The 17500-nt window shown below is 48.8% G+C and overlaps 1 protein-coding gene across 5 annotated transcripts in view; it reads right to left on the reverse strand.

Annotated features, from left to right (window-relative positions):
• Positions 1 to 17500, reverse strand: part of rap1gapa (RAP1 GTPase activating protein a) — a 93232-nt gene that overhangs the window by 40128 nt on the left and 35604 nt on the right. For all 5 annotated transcript variants that reach the window (XR_009709703.1, XM_061256850.1, XM_061256849.1 and 2 more), the window contains exon 3: positions 3352 to 3445. Coding sequence is in view for 4 of the 5 variants with exons in the window: in XM_061256850.1 (XP_061112834.1) it covers positions 3352 to 3445 (94 nt within the window). In the remaining variant the exon portion in view is untranslated. The remainder of the gene's footprint in view (positions 1 to 3351; positions 3446 to 17500) is intronic.

Here is a 17500-nt window from a genome sequence, read left to right on the forward strand (position 1 = left end):
ACGCACGCACACACACACGCACACACTCTTACACACACACGAACCGGCAGCACTTTCACACAAACTGCCAGGACTTTCATACAAACCGGCAGGACTTTTACCTCGGTTCTTGGTTAAAATTTGCACTGTAAAAAAAAGTCTCTCTCAACGAGCGCTTTACTTTTGTAATGAGACATAAAATCTTAATTTTTGCGCTCAAGTAGAAAATGTTTTAATCTACAGTGTGCTTGAAAAGTGAAATTCTCACCCCATTATTTTGTCTTATTTAGTGAGAAAGTAATAGAAGTGAGATTTTGAGTGCATATAAAAGACTAAAATGCTTGCTGAGGTCGACGTATTTTTTGGTTTTCGCAGTGTGGAGGCCTGCTCTGATTGAAGTGGCATGAACACTAGAATGTAAAAAGCTATTCTTCTTCTTCTGTGGTTTGAGCTCACCGCGGGTTCTGCAGTCACGCGTCACAGCTTGTGAACAGAGCTAATCTCCCCCATCGCTTCAGCCGAGCACTTTACAGCACCGCTTGTGACGAAAGCAACTGACACGAGAAAAAAAATATTCAACCACGTCTTTTTTTAAATTGCATTTCCTGCAGTCGGGTCATTTAAGAAAGGAGAACCGTGTTGAATTAAACAGCACGGGCTTGACTGCGAAACAGCTGCTGGTAGCTGGTTGACCAGTTCAGACCAGCTCCCAGCTCGACATGGTTCAGCTGGTTGACCAGTTCAGACCAGCTCCCAGCTTGACATGGTTTAGCTGGTTGACCAGTTCAGACCAGCTCCCAGCTTGACATGGTTCAGCTGGTTGACCAGTTCAGACCAGCTCCCAGCTTGACATGGTTTAGCTGGTTGACCAGTTCAGACCAGCTCCCAGCTTGACATGGTTTAGCTGGTTGACCAGTTCAGACCAGCTCCCAGCTTGACATGGTTCAGCTGGTTGACCAGTTCAGACCAGCTCCCAGCTTGACATGGTTCAGCTGGTTGACCAGTTCAGACCAGCTCCCAGCTTGACATGGTTTAGCTGGTTGACCAGTTCAGACCGGCTCCCAGCTTGATATGGTTCAGCTGGTTGACCAGTTCAGACCAGCTCCCAGCTTGACATGGTTCAGCTGGTTGACCAGTTCAGACCAGCTCCCAGCTTGACATGGTTCAGCTGGTTGACCAGTTCAGACCAGCTCCCAGCTTGACATGGTTTAGCTGGTTGACCAGTTCAGACCAGCTCCCAGCTTGACATGGTTCAGCTGGTTGACCAGTTCAGACCAGCTCCCAGCTTGACATGGTTTAGCTGGTTGACCAGTTCAGACCAGCTCCCAGCTTGACATGGTTCAGCTGGTTGACCAGTTCAGACCAGCTCCCAGCTTGACATGGTTCAGCTGGTTGACCAGTTCAGACCAGCTCCCAGCTTGACATGGTTTAGCTGGTTGACCAGTTCAGACCAGCTCCCAGCTTGACATGGTTCAGCTGGTTGACCAGTTCAGACCAGCTCCCAGCTCGACATGGTTTAGCTGGTTGACCAGTTCAGACCAGCTCCCAGCTTCACATGGTTTAGCTGGTTGACCAGTTCAGACCAGCTCCCAGCTTGACATGGTTTAGCTGGTTGACCAGTTCAGACCAGCTCCCAGCTTGACAGGGTTTAGCTGGTTGACCAGTTCAGACCAGCTCCCAGCTTGACAGGGTTTAGCTGGTTGACCAGTTCAGACCAGCTCCCGGCTTGACATGGTTTAGCTGGTTGACCAGTTCAGACCAGCTCCCAGCTTGACATGGTTTAGCTGGTTGACCAGTTCAGACCAGCTCCCGGCTTGACATGGTTTAGCTGGTTGACCAGTTCAGACCAGCTCCCAGCTTGACATGGTTTAGCTGGTTGACCAGTTCAGACCAGCTCCCGGCTTGACATGGTTTAGCTGGTTGACCAGTTCAGACCAGCTCCCAGCTCAGGCATGGTTTAGCTGGTTGACCAGTTCAGACCAGCTCCCAGCTCAACATGGTTTAGCCGCTTGACCAGTTCAGACCAGCTCATAAAAAAATATAAACCCATAAACCATAACCAACGCATCACAGGGTCATATGTGAGCACAGGACATGGAGGCGAGCTGATGACACTTCCCTAAAGATCAATACACCAGCTGAGGATGTTCTAGAATAACACTGTGACAACTGAGCCAGCGATGGGGGTCAAGGTTCAACACAATTTAAGACTCAGAGACGGGCACAATGATGATCGCAACGACAACAAATCGTCCTTTGCTCGAGTATCAACCGAATGTCCTCGCAAGTGACCATCAAATTAGATAATCGCTGATGGCAACGATCCTACATGGCCTCCCTGTCGTAAAAACCCAGCTCTGACAGCTTGTCCAGCTCAATTTGCAAGCCGGTCATAACGCCGGCATAGCTGGGTATGAGTGAGGTCAACCAGCTAGTGCTGGAAGCTTGTCTGTGCTGTTTCTAAACCTAGCTCTGGCTGCTTTTTTCAGCAGGGCTGCCAATAAACTGGCCTTAAGTCTCCGTAGGACTGCACTGCAGAAGGACCGCACTGCGTACAGCGATCGTTAAAAGCGTAACGCAGAGAGCGCGTTAAACGTCACGTCCTCCATCCGAGGGGAGAAAGAGGAGCGGTTACAGGAGCACGACGCGGGCGCGGCGTTCAGGAGGATGTACGCCTGAACGCCGGAGCGTGATAATCACGCCAGGCAGCCGCCTCACACGCGTGTGCATTTGAAATGTAAATACCCGCGCGTGACGCACTCCATGCGTGTTAACCTCTCCTGTACGCGTTCGCATGCGTTATTGATGAAGAGGGCCAGGCAAGACGTTCATGTGAAAATAACCCTCTTTGTCTTTCACAGAGGTGTGAAGAGGTGTTATTAGAGTGCTACACCGCCGTCTTGCTTTGCATAAAGCGAAGCGCCGTATGAAGAAAAAGAGCGGAGAAAAAAAACAACAAAAACTCTGGGATGTAACGTTCATCCCCCATCATGCAATGCAACCTGCGCGGTTGGTTTCCGCTGTGCTCTCTGAAGAAGTGAGCGTGTTATCTTGGGTTCAGCTGTGCTCTCTGAAGAAGTGAGCGTGTTATTTTATTGAAAGCCGAGCGCAGGTAGCAGCTGCTGTTAGTCAGAGGGGAAGGGGGGGAGGGTCATGTGGTCTTTATAAATGACACTTCCCCACCTGGGCTTAGGGTGAGCTGTGAGCGGAAAAGAAGTATTTAGCCAATAGGAGAGACGGAGACAGGCGGACACACAGGACTGAGCCAATAGGAGACAGCGACAGAGACAGAGCTGTGAGGGTGAGGGGATTGGCGTGTTAATTAGCCAATCGGGTGGAGCCCCAGCGGTGATGAGGCCGCCGCCCCGTTACCTTCAGGTACGGAGGTGCGGTGTGCGGAGGTGGGGGGGGGGACTGCAGGGGGTCTAGTGTGCTGGAGATGGGCGGGTCCCCGTCATCCTGCTTCCTGCACAGAGAGAGAGAGAGAGAGACAACACAGGCTCATCAACACAGCATCAACACAGGCTCATCAACACAGCATCAACACAGACTCATCAACACAGGCTCATCAACACAGCATCAACACAGGCTCATCAGCACAGCATCAACACAGGCTCATCAACACAGCATCAACACAGGCTCATCAGCACAGCATCAACACAGGCTCATCAACACCGCATCAACACAGGCTCATCAGCACAGCATCAACACAGGCTCATCAACACAGGCTCATCAACACAGGCTCATCAACACAGGCTCATCAGCACAGCATCAACACTGGCTCATCAACACAGGCTCATCAACACAGGCTCATCAACACAGCATCAACACAGGCTCATCAACACAGCATCAACACAGGCTCATCAGCACAGCATCAACACAGGCTCATCAACACAGCATCAACACAGGCTCATCAGCACAGCATCAACACAGGCTCATCAACACCGCATCAACACAGGCTCATCAGCACAGCATCAACACAGGCTCATCAACACAGGCTCATCAACACAGCATCAACACAGGCTCATCAACACAACATCAACACAGGCTCATCAGCACAGCATCAACACAGGCTCATCAACACAGCATCAACACAGCATCAGCACAGCATCAACACAGTATCAACACAGGCTCATCAACATGGCATCAACACAGGCTAATCAACACAGCATCAACACAGGCTCATTAACACAGCATCAACACAGGCTCATCAACACAGCATCAACACGGGGCTGGAGGCGGGATGGGATGGTATCGCTGCGGCAACCAGGGGTTCATCAGTATCGCCGTGGTAACCAGAGAATAGCAGCTGAATAACACCTGACTGCCAGCCACAGAGTGAGGGAGAGAGAATGTAGTGTCCTCTCCTCACCCCTCTGATCACGACCCAAACACACAAGCTCTGATCACGACCCAAACACACAATCTCTGATCACGACCCAAATACACAATCTCTGATCACGACCCAAACACACAATCTCTGATCACGACCCAAACACACAATCTCTGATCATGACCCAAACACACAATCTCTGATCACGACCCAAATACACAATCTCGGAACACAACCTTCATAAACATCAAATTTTTAAACCATTAGCACACAGTTCTGCAGCCATACTGCTAACACACCCTGACCCACACACACATACACACACACACACACACACACACATTCTGATTCACTGTGAAGGAAAAGCACTCATCAGAGTTGCACAGCCTGTGGAATGAGTTCAGCGGGCAGAGGTGACCTCAGGTCCATCCAGATCCATCTCCACTTCCCCACGGGCAGGTTTGATGGACAGCCTGTTGTGAGCAGTGTTCCGCTGGTCCGATACACCTACGCACGATTGACCTGACCGAGGTCAGAGCGGTATTTAATGAATCCAGCATTTCTGTTTAACCTCTTGGTCTGCACGCATGTGTGCAGCAAAGACATCACTGTTCAGAGGTTCACAAAGAGCAAGCCTGTATCTATCCAACCTTATTCCACCTCCCGTTATGAATTCATGAATTCAATCGAGCACAAAAACGTGTTTGAATCCAAAACCATTACGCGTTTGACCCAGGGCAGGTCTAACACCAGGGCAACGCCACGCTTGGATATCTGCTGAGCACAGGCCCACTTTTCACAAACATACGCACGTCACCAGACAAGTCAATAAATAAAACATACAAAAACATTCATCAGTTCAAAAACATCTTTGTGAAAACATGACTGGGGAAGTAATAAAAGCAGTTTAAAATAAATAAAAATAAAGACTGAAATGAGCTGAAGAGCCTTGGCCAGATTCTCACATCTCCATTTCAATGGCGGCCTCGTTCTCATCCCTCTGCAGAGATTACCCACAATTCCCTGTCTTCCGTTATTCATCTTCTGGATCTTTCCCGGAACTGAAGCATCTGGAGACGCCTCTGCATTATCCTGCGGTTTAGAGAGACGTGGAACTACAGAGGAGCTGGAGACGCAGTGGAGAGATGGATTCAATGTGGCGGTACGCCCGCCGGTTTGGTGAGGTCGAGTCAGTGGCAGCGGCACTCAGCCCACTCACAGGCAGGTCTGTAGCTGTCTGTAGCTGTCTGTAGCTGGTGCAAAGGGAGGGTTTCGGTCAGTGGGGTCACTCCCGTCTCATCGCGTAAGAGCGCCTCTGCTGGTTGTTCGGGGACCTGTAGTCTGTCTCCTCCAGCTGCGCGGGACTTGGGAGCCTGCAGTCTGTAGCACTAGCTGGAGTGCTTAGTTAGGGTTGGAGTGAAGACCTACAGGACGGTAGATCTCCAGGAACAGGGTTGGGCAGCCCTGCTCTAGATGTTGAGTGAGGTGTGGTTAGTTAGGGTTGGAGTGAAGACCTACAGGATGGTAGATCTCCAGGAACAGGGTCGGGCAGCCCTGCTCTAGATGTTGAGTAAGGTGTGCCTAGTTAGGGTTGGAGTGAAGACCTACAGGATGGTAGATCTCCAGGAACAGGGTCGGGCAGCCCTGCTCTAGATGTTGAGTAAGGTCTGCCTAGTTAGGGTTGGAGTGAAGACCTACAGGACAGTAGATCTCCAGGAACAGGGTCGGGCAGCCCTGCTCTAGATGTTGAGTGAGGTGTGCTTGGTTAGGGTTGGAGTGAAGACCTACAGGACGGTAGATCTCCAGGAACAGGGTTGGTTTCCGCTGCTTTTAGTCAATCGATGGTGTAAATGAACCTGCAAACCTCCAGCGGCTTGAAGCCTGTGTGCCAGAGGTTGTAAGTTCACCCCCACAGAGAAGCCATGAGAGAGAGATTTCGGTGACCTCCGTCTCTAGCTTAGCTGGCTAATCGTATGGCCTGTCACGCAGTGTGACCGGAGGTTCAAATCTCAATGCAACCTTTTACACACAGCCCTCCAGTGAACGGATGATGGACAGAGCTGTGTGGAGACAAGCGTTAATAATAATATCTGCCACTGAGCAGCCCTGACCTCACACCATCAATTTAACCTCAGCACATTTCACACATTCACCATTTCCAACAGCCCATAGAAAACATCGTTCCAAACTATTTAACAATCAAAATGTTCACCGCCAGAGAAATTTTCAGCATCGATTTTGTTTAAACCTCAACCGAATAGAGAATTAATGGATATCAGGACTCCCACACGTATCCCAGCATTCACAGAGAGCCTGATTAAAAACTCAAAGGCTCAGTGATCTTCCTACACTTACTACAACATCTCTATGGTAGAAAAGGTCAGGAATCTCCAAGGACATTAAGAGGATATCGATCTCGACTAAAAGATGCTCGACGGAGGATTGATAGCATGACTTCAGGAACTGAATGTTCTCATTGCTTCTGGACAAGATAAAACGCAGCGCAGCCTAGTGCGATGCTAGAGTACTTTACGTGGGAGGGCAGGAGTCTTTATTCGAGGGGAGGGAGGAGGGGAATCGGGGATCTGTGTTCGATGAGCGATGAATAACTCTGAGAGGCCCAGTGTAAACCTCACTCTGAATCGATACAGCGGGGCAGTGTGTGGGTACAGCATTCCCAACTCAAACGGGTACAGTCTACACTGCAAACAACAAACAACAAGTCAATCTCAAATAGTATTTCAGGCTTAAGTCTTATCTCTTTTACTTTTGCCTTTTGCTAAATAAGATGAAACTATTGCCAACAAGGTAAGACAGTTTGGCTAATTTCAATATTTACCAACGGGGTAAGAAAATGTCACTTGTCAAGGACACATTAGCTTAAAGGTACAATAGGTAATTTCGGACATCTCACGGTCAAGAGAGGAATAGCAGCAACAAACACCTTCAAACCACAACACTGTTTATCCCGCCCCCTTCTCTGTGAATGCGCTGATGTTGAAACGCCATTGGCTTTGGCAATTAGAATCAATTTTCCAAGTGCCGGCCTGTCAACTGTATATTTTGAAACCCAAATTTAAGGACTATAAACACAGGCAGAGGGTGAGTCAACATGTCAGTGAGCCTTTTTCAATGATAGGAAGGGATTTACAATGGTCTTGTAACAATGTTTTAACACAAAAATCTTACCTATTGTACCTTTAAAACAAGCTAATACTTGCTACTCGAGAGGAAAGCAAAGGCCTGAAGTCTTATTACAAGACTACAAAAGTTTAAGACAGTACAGTTAAGACGCAGTGCAGTATAGCAGCGGTGTGAAATCAGCATGCAGCCAGAGGGCTGCAGGTTCACATCCCGATAGTGAGCTGTTGCTGTGCCCTTGAGCAGCTCCTCCGCAGGACAGACAGGACATCAGTGGGACTGGAGGAGACAATCTGCATTGCAAATTAACGAAGGGCACCTTTAAAGATGCCGAACGTACTCTCATGGCATAGCCCGGCCAGCGGTCAAACCCTGAATGCCCTCTGAGTGAAACTCCGCATGGGGGGAGGGGGGGTAGACTGACCAAGCGCACACGCTCACTTTCAGCAACGCCGTTAACTCCACTCCAGCTGCCGAACCTACATGTCTTTGGACTGCGGGAGGAAACCCACACAGACACAGGGAGAACATACTAACTCCACACAGACATGGGGAGAACATACTAACTCCACACAGACACGGGGAGAACATGCTAACCCCACACAGACACGGGGAGAACATGCTAACTCCACACAGACACGGGGAGAACATACTAACTCCACACAGACACGGGGAGAACATGCTAACTCCACACAGACACGGGTAGAACATGCCAACTCCACACAGACACAGGGAGAACATACTAACTCCACACAGACACAGGGAGAACATGCTAACTCCACACAGACATGGGGAGAACATACTAACTCCACACAGACATGGAGAGAACATGCTAACTCCACACAGATAGGCCATGGTAATGAGCATGGTCGGGGAAAGGAGGAAGTTGGCTTTGGGTAATCAGAATGTACATCAGAATATAATTAGTTTGCTCCTGTCATCTCTTCTTCTTCTTTGTGTAAGTAGAGGCAGACAGGCAGCCCTCCTGTGTGGGAGTGCTACTTCACTTTCTCCGAGGAGAGCAGAGAGATCACAGACAGGGGTGAGAACACAGCACAGACAGAGACACCACAGGGGGGCAAACTCCCTGCAACACTGAGGGGAGATTAGCACACGGCTGAACCTGCTGGCTGGTCCACTGCTACACACAGCCTGCTACACACAACCTGCTACACACAGCCTGACTGCTACACACAACCTGCTACACACAGCCTGACTGCTACACACAACCTGCTACACACAGCATGCTACACACAAACTGACTGCTACACACAACCTGCTACACACAACCTGACTGCTACACACAACCTGACTGCTACACACAGCCTGGTACACACACCATGCTACACACAGCCTGACTGCTACACACAACCTGCTACACACAGCCTGACTGCTACACACAACCTGCTACACACAGCCTGACTGCTACACACAACCTGCTACACATAACCTGACTGCTACACACAGCCTGACTGCTACACACAGCCTGACTGCTACACACAACCTGCTACACACAACCTGCTACACACAGCCAGACTGCTACACACAGCCTTCTGACTGCCACACACGGACTGAGTCTCACATGGGCAGCATGTTAGCCTAGCGGTCGGGTGTTTGACTGTACGGTTGCTACTTCAAGCATATTTGGTTGTTGATGTATCTGGAGAGATGAAGGTGGGTCCCTTAAATGAAAAAGGAACCCAGCAGTTGGGCCCTTGAGCAAGGCCCTTAACCCAAAAACCGCTCCAAGGGCTTTACTCTCTCTCACCCCACTTGAAACTGTTCTCTCTGGCATTTCCCCCAGGGCGTACTGTTCTCTCTGGCATTTCTCCCAGGGCGTACTTGCAAAAGAAAACACATTCTCAGCGGACCTCCCCTGGTTAAAGGATTAAAAAAATAAAATAACAACATATACTTTTAAAAAGTAGCCCCCCTCTTCAAACAGCTGTTTGAACTGACCGAAGAGCTCTGACTGAAGGGCAAAGCAGTGCCCCCCCCGCCCTGGAGTTGAGCTGGCAGCCCCCTGCGGCCATCGCTGCACTGCCCGTAACCATCAGCCCCAGGCATGTCACCGTCTATAAATAAAGTCTGTAGCGTACACCGCGGCAGCTCATCAGGGGGAAATAAAACCCATCTTCACACGATCTAATCTCTCTTCATTCGACGGTCACTGTCACTAACATTCGTTTTCCGCTGAAAACAGACCTCCGAGGCTTTAAAAAGGTGCTGTGCTGTGCTGGGCGCTAATCTCCTGGCTGTGCTGAAGCCCCTCAAGGTTAGACCGGGTGCACCGGCCGGTATACGTCAGGGTAAAGAGGTGTGGAGCACAGGGGAAATTCAGGGACTGTGTTGCTGTGTACCTGTCACAGTTTTAGAAGCAGGTGGGAACAGAGTAGAGGTCAATTTCCTTTCGGAGGACTGACATCCACCCACACCCACAGACGCACACACACACACACACACCCATATGTGCATAAATCAATTTAAATCACACACCCACGATTTACACACAGGGGAGAGGAGCACATCTTTCAGAGATCTCACTGAAAGGCCAGAACAACGAATCATAATTTCTGCATAATCATAATTTCTGCCCTCCACAACTCCATCAACCGTCCACTGAAAGGCACATGCTAATGAGCTAAAGAACTACTATGACTAGCTAAGACAAAGAGCGTGCTGCTGAATGCAAACCAGCGTGTTTCAGCTCCACTCTTAGCATGAACACACACACATACACACGCACACACAGACACGCACGGACAAGCACATGCGCACACGCACACAGACACACACGCACAGACATGCATGGACAGACATGCACGGACAAGCGCATGCACACACACGCAAACGGAAAGATGCACACACACACACACACACACACATACACACAGAGGCACACACACATACACACACACGCACACAGACACAGATACACACACATGCACACAGACACAGATACACACACACACACACACAGACACAGACTTGTAGGTCAGTGAGGGTGATCAAGTTACAGGAGTGGCTCCAGCCTGCCTAACGCTGCCCCAGAGGATGCTGGGAGCTACTTCCCGCCAAAACCCCACACCCCCACCCCACACCCCCCCAGACCACAAATAGACTGGAAGCTCCAGGAATGATGCATGCTGCACAAATGTTCTGTACATTACTTTACACACACATACACTCACACAGGTACACACACACACACACACTCTCACACACACACACACACACAGATGCACACACACACGCACAGACACACACACACACGCACACAGACACATACACACAGACACACTCACACACACACACACACACACTCACACACCCACAGACACACACACACACGCACACACACACGCACACAGGCACACACACACTCACACACACACACACACACACACACACACACACGCACAGACACACACACATACGCACACAGACACATACACACAGACACACTCACACACCCACATACACACACACACACACAGACACACACACACACGCACACACACAAGCACACAGGCACACACACACTCACACACACACACACTCACACACACACACAGACACACACACACACGCACACACACACGCACACAGGCACACACACACACACACATACACACAGGACAGACTCACCGTGGCTCCCCGTGTGATCAGGGCAGAGATGCTGGCGCGGGTGGCAGCTGTGTGTGGGGTAAACCCACTGATGGACAGAGCTTAGCGTCCCTCTCTCTGACTCCCTCTCTCTCCCTCTCTACTGCTCTCTCTCTGTCTTCCTCCCTCTCTCTCTCTGTCTCCCTCCCTCTCTCTCTCTCTGTCTACCTCCCTCTCTCTCTCTCTGTCTACCTCCCTCTCTCTCTCTCTGTCCCTCCCTCTCTCTCCCTCTGTCTATCTCTCCCTGTATCTCTACTGCTCACTCTTCCTCCCTACTGCACTCTCTTGCCTCAATCTCTCTCCCTCTGTTTATCTCTCCCCCTCTCCGACTCCTATACACCCGCTCTCCCTTCTTCCCTCTCCATTGCTCTCTCTACTGCTCTCTCTCCCTCTATCTCTATATCTCTGTATCACTCACTCTCTCTCCCTCTGCGTCTCTTGCTCTTCCTTTGTCTATAACTCTATCATTCTCTCTCTCGCACACCTGCTAGCTGAACTGATCCCTCCTCCCTCAGACAGCCCTGTCATATTCCTCCGCTCTCTTTCTCACATTCCCTCTCTCACACACACACACACACACACACACACACAGACACACGCACACAAGCACACACACACTATATGTATACTCTATGTCTGCCTCTCTGTCACACATTATCTCTCTCTCTCTCACGCACATACACACTCTCACACAAACACACACACATTATAGTGAATGTCTGCCATCCTGTCTATCTCTCTCTCTCTCACACACGCACACACACACACACACACTTTCTTGCCCAATTCCTTCTCACAGACACACTTTCACACCATCACTCTCCCCCCCCCCGCACAGGCTGCCAGGCACAACTGCTGTTCAAACGCGGGGTTGACTCTAAAGCGACTCTGTACCTAAGACAGCTTTTAAAGGCAGCCCACCGTTAGGGACAGAGACTGCCCTTTTACCCCCTATCACCCCGATCTGCCCTTTTACCTCCCATCACCCCTATCTGCCCCTTTACCCCCCTATCACCCCCTATCTGCCCTGACAGCCCCCCCACCATCACCGCACATCAACAGAGTCACATTCTGAGTCCAGCGCAGGAGGGATAATTACATCACCATATGATGAATATCTGATGAGTGACAGGAAGAATAGGCAGCACATATCAGATATTAATATTTTCAGCGATATCTGCATATGTTTTGACTGACTGGGTACAATCTCCATGCAAATTACACTTCAAAATTTGTAATTATTTTGTAGTAAACAAAAGATAAAATCCTTTCTTTTCTCAGGGCACTTCCCGCGTTAAAAAAAGCCCCGCATAAACGTTATGTTAATGAGACACACGTCTGCACAGCAACAGATTTTGCCAAGTAGTAGTGGACAAATCAGTCATTACATGAAAACATATAATTGCATTTAATTTCATACTATATATGTGGAATGAAATGTTTCCCCAAAAAAGTTACATTTCAAAGTAAAAAAAAGTAATTTAATGGCATATTTCACATTTAATTTGTGTAACATAAAAACCAGGAAAACTATTGTATTAAATCCTTCTCTCAGCATCAAACATGAAGGACTGAAATGGCAATTCTACCAGGTCACCACTAGATGGCAGCCAACACTCAGCTCAGGCAAGCCCAGGCCTGGAAGTGAGACGAGGTGCTAGGAACACGAAGAAGATTAAGAATGGCTCTGAAATACGCAGGACAGATGGGGCTTTAGTTCCAGGCCGGCGCCGAGCTCTTTACTATGGAGTATTCAACGAGAAAAATTCCTCATGAATATTAATGCAGCAAGAGAATGACTCATAAGCGCATTCTATAGACAAATTACTCTTCAGAGGAAGATGATTTTTCAATAAAATGTCAAAAAGGAAGGTCATGGAGGTTTCCGTACATAAACTATTCTGATTATGCTTATGAGTAGCAGAAATAATATTTATTTGGTGTATTATATCGGAGTGTGTGTGTGTGTGTGTGTGTGTGTGTGTGTGTGTGTGTGTGTGTGTGTGTGTGTGTGGATTGGCAACGTGTCTGGGTGTGTGGAATAGGCTGCAATCCTCCTGCGGGTTAGATAATGGCTGGATGGATGAATTATATACTGTACATAATGACTATTATGACCATAGACATAATCCACTGAAACAGATGTTCTCCTTCACAGATACTGATGTGGCCGAAGCCATTCTGACCGTGTCTGGAGATACTGATGTGGCCGAAGCCATTCTGACCGTGTCTGGGTCGTGACTAAGAACAGATTGCGGTATAAACTGAGGTAATGTTAAGGTGTGCGCAGAATCTGCAGGGGTCTCTGGTTATACACAGGAACCATCAGTGCTCTGTGCGGCCTGGGCAATACGGCTGGTGTCACCAGGACGGCAAATATTAGCTAACGTTCTAACAAAAATGGCTGCTGATGGGGAAAACGCAGAGATAACAAAAGTTGACAATTATTTCGCTGTTATAATGCACTTTAATCAATGTACCTAGCAATGCAATCAGCTAGCTGGCGTTAGACCGAAGTTGCGTCCACTTGTATTGAAAAGGAACTAACGAACGAAACGTAATGTTAATTTAAAATCGCTCCAACACCCAGGTGTAAAATCCAGCTATGACCAGCTTGAGCTGTTTTTTTTTCTCAGTAGGGTAGCAACTGTTTGCTGCAAAGCAGGTCGGTGCTAGCTACACATTGGTGCCGGTGGTTGAGGCGAGTTTCCCCTCATTGCTGTAAGTCCAGCGATTTGGGTGTCTAGAAAAGCGCTATATCTGTCTATCAAACTTCACCACGGACGTTCCTGAACGTATGGTGTATATCAGTTATGTGTTTACGCAGTGGCATAGCCTATTTTCCAGGATGAAAATCGTACAACAGAAATGAACAACGTTGCACAACGTCTTTGCACTCATACCTCAAGACCTGCGGGGACGGGTTTGTTGTCTCTGTGGTTACAAGACGCCATAGCTACCGCTGATGTTTACATTAATTTGTAAAAATATGCGACGCCTGGTGAAAATGAGAAAAACAAAACACTTATCCATGACAGTAACTCTCAGTGTTTCCATCTAGCCGTCCAATCAAGTCTCAAGATGCACGACACTTTATCTGTTGAAAATAAAGTCATTTCGGTCATAGGACACTTGGCTTAGGCGCTGAGGTATAAATCAGGCTTTAAACACCACTGTCAGGGCAGGAAAGCCGGTGTGGAAAGGCAATTCAATCAACAAATTCTGTCTTTATCTTTGACCAACAATAAAAATCAAGAATTATGATAGCCTACTGCTTTTCACAAACACAGTTTTAGAAAGTTTAACAATCACTAAAACAGTTTTAGTAACTCCCGCATTTAGCTACTTGGAATTCAAAGTGAAGGAATAAGTGAATCCCAGGTACCCATAATCCTGGCTCGTTTAACACTGAACACACCACATTTAACACTGAACACACCACATTTAACACTGAACACACCACATATAACACTGAACACACCATATATAACACTGAACACACCACATTTAACACTGAACACACCACATATAACACTGAACACACCACATTTAACACTGAACACACCACATATAACACTGAACACACCACATTTAACACTGAACAAACCACATTTAACACTGAACACACCACATTTATTATGGGCTAACTAGCCTGGCCTGCGATACAGCCGACACTTAATTCTCAAACACACCTGCTACTTCAAACACCAACCATGACGCCAACACCAACTCTCCGTGCTGTGTGTTAAAACATTGTTACAAGACCATTGTAAATCCCTTCCTATCATTGAAAAAGGCTGACCTGATAGCCCAGCATCATCTCCACTGACTGCCTAAAGCTTTGCATTTCCGTGTTTATCATTCGATCTGCATGAGGGCATCAGCTAAGTGCTTCAGTGTGCAAATTGGCCTTTCTTCATTTATCCGTCTCTATGTCGCCCTTCCCTTCCCACACTGGAATTGCTCAGCACTGAAGAGCTCCGTGCGGAGTGCAAATCCAGTCATTTCTCTCCGTGCTGCGCCTCGATTGGTCCAATCTGCTCTGGATTAGGCATCCAGAGTGAGATGTGTTTTTGTCTCCTGCTGGGTTGTGTTTTCATCTGTTCCAGCTCGTGTTGGGTTGTGTTGTCCCTGTTCCAGCATGTGTTGGGTTGTGTTGTTCCTGTTCCAGCTCGTGTTGGGTTGTGTTTTCATCTGTTCCACCTTGTGTTGGGTTGTGTTGTCCCTGTTCCAGTTGGGTTGTGGTTTGCTATACCGGCTTTGTCCGTCACTTTTGCACAGTCGCCCATTGGTTTTGGCCAATGTGTGAGTGTGTATGAGAGTGTGTGTGTGTGATAGAGAGAGACAGTGTGTGTGTGAGCGTGTGTGTGTGTGCGTGTGTGTGTGTGATAGAGAGAGACAGTGTGTGTGTGTGTGTGAGCGTGTGTGTGTGTGCATGCGTGTGTGTGATAGAGAGAGACAGTGTGTGTGTGTGTGTGAGCGTGTGTGTGTGTGCGTGTGTGTGTGTGATAGAGAGAGACAGTGTGTGTGCGTGTGAGTGTGTGTGTGAGTGTGTCCGTGTGTGTGTGAGTGTGTGTGAGTGTGTGTGTGAGTGTGTGAGTGTGTGAGTGTGTGTGAGTGAGTGTGTGCATGTGTGTGTGTGTGTGTGTGTGTGTGTGTGTGTGAGTGTGTGTGAGTGTGTGTGTGAGTGTGTGAGTGTGTGTGAGTGAGTGTGTGCATGTGTGTGTGTGAGTGTGTGTGTGAGCATGTGTGTGTGAGTGTGTGTGTGTGTGCACATGCCCTGGTCTTCAGTCAGAGCCTCCCAGGTGTAAGAAGTGGCTCCAGGGACAGACGAGTGGCTGTGCATAAATGAATACTGATTCTGTCTCATCAGGGTTTAGCTGGACCTGCCGTGGAGGAGATCACACGTCAGGACCCTGTGGGGATTATAAAGTTTGGATCTTAAATGTCTCTCTCTCCTCTCTCTCCTCCCTCCCTCTCTCTCTCCTTTCTCCTTTGTCACAGCCTTTCTTTACATCTCCTGACACACATCGATTCAGATTTCACTTTATATCCCAGAGGTCTGTGCAGCCCCATGCCTTGCGCCCATAATCTGATTTGACTTTAACATTCGAGGCATTTTCATCTGATTCGCTAATCCAGAGCGATTTACATACATTACATTCTTCACACGGGCAACAGAAACTCCACTGAAGATTCTCAGCCTCAGAATCTGAATCAGAACCCTTTCAGAGGAGTTGAAAGGTTAATCTCCACCTTTTATGTTAAAAATCACAAATTTACTGAAATTGTACCAGTAAAGATATAAGTAGTCTTTCACCCACCACTAGTATGTATTTAATACACAATGACAAAACAGCCGTATAGCCGAACAGGAGCATTAAACCGATGTGCTATACTAGCTGGGACGGTCAAGGCTGTCCTTTTTAAGGGGATTGAGGGCTTTCAGTAAAAACGCTGTTGATGTCGTATCGACATGCGGAGGCTAGCTTTGTGTTTTACCCCCGTCTATCCGGGGAGGGGTGGGGTGGGATGGGGGATCAATAAGCTGATTAAGAAAGTGAACACAGACACAGGTGATGCTCCAAATCCCCCTGAAGTGACAGGGTGGAGGGGGGGGGGGGGGTGTAAAGGGGGGAGATTTCACTTTTCTTTTTTCCCTTTTTGATTTTTGAGCACTCAAAAACCACAACATGTCTGGCAGTCGGAGGGTTGCTGGCTCGATCCCGCCCTGGGTGCTCCTGAGCATAACATTACATTATTGGCATTTGGCAGACGCTCTTATCCAGAGCGACGTACAGTTGATGAGACTAAGCAGGAGACAATCCTCCCCTGGAGCAATGCAGGGTATAAGGGCCTTGCTCAAGGGCCCAACGGCTGTGCGGATCTTATTGTGGCTACACCGGGATTAGAACCACCGACCTTGCGTGTCCCAGTCCTTTACCTTAACCACTACGCTACAGGCCGCCCCTGAGCAAGACGCATAAACCCCAATCTCTCCCGACGAGCTGATTGGTGCCTTGCACGGCAGCCTATCGGCGTGTGAATCAGAGGCAATATATAAATGCAGTCCGTTTACTTTGCAGTTGCAAAAGCTGCTGTTTTCATTCTTGCTGAATGCAGCATGCGAGCCAGCCTAAACTCCTCACCCCACCACCCCACGCCAGAGGCTGTGGTGGGGAGAGAGAGGGGAGAGAGAGGGGAACGTCCGGAGTGCGTTCTCCAGCAGGTCCTCGCGGTCCCATCCGTTCCCATGGTGACACACCGCTAGACGCCGTTACCGGGCCTCGGCCCTCGTTGGCGACGCGGGGCCGGCGGGTTTAATGAAGCGCCTGACAGCGCAGCGTCCTCCAGCTCCTCCAGCTCCCCTCCTCCCCTCAC

This window comes from Conger conger, chromosome 10 (assembly GCF_963514075.1).
Source record: "Conger conger chromosome 10, fConCon1.1, whole genome shotgun sequence".
NCBI classification, from domain to species: Eukaryota; Metazoa; Chordata; class Actinopteri; order Anguilliformes; family Congridae; genus Conger; species Conger conger.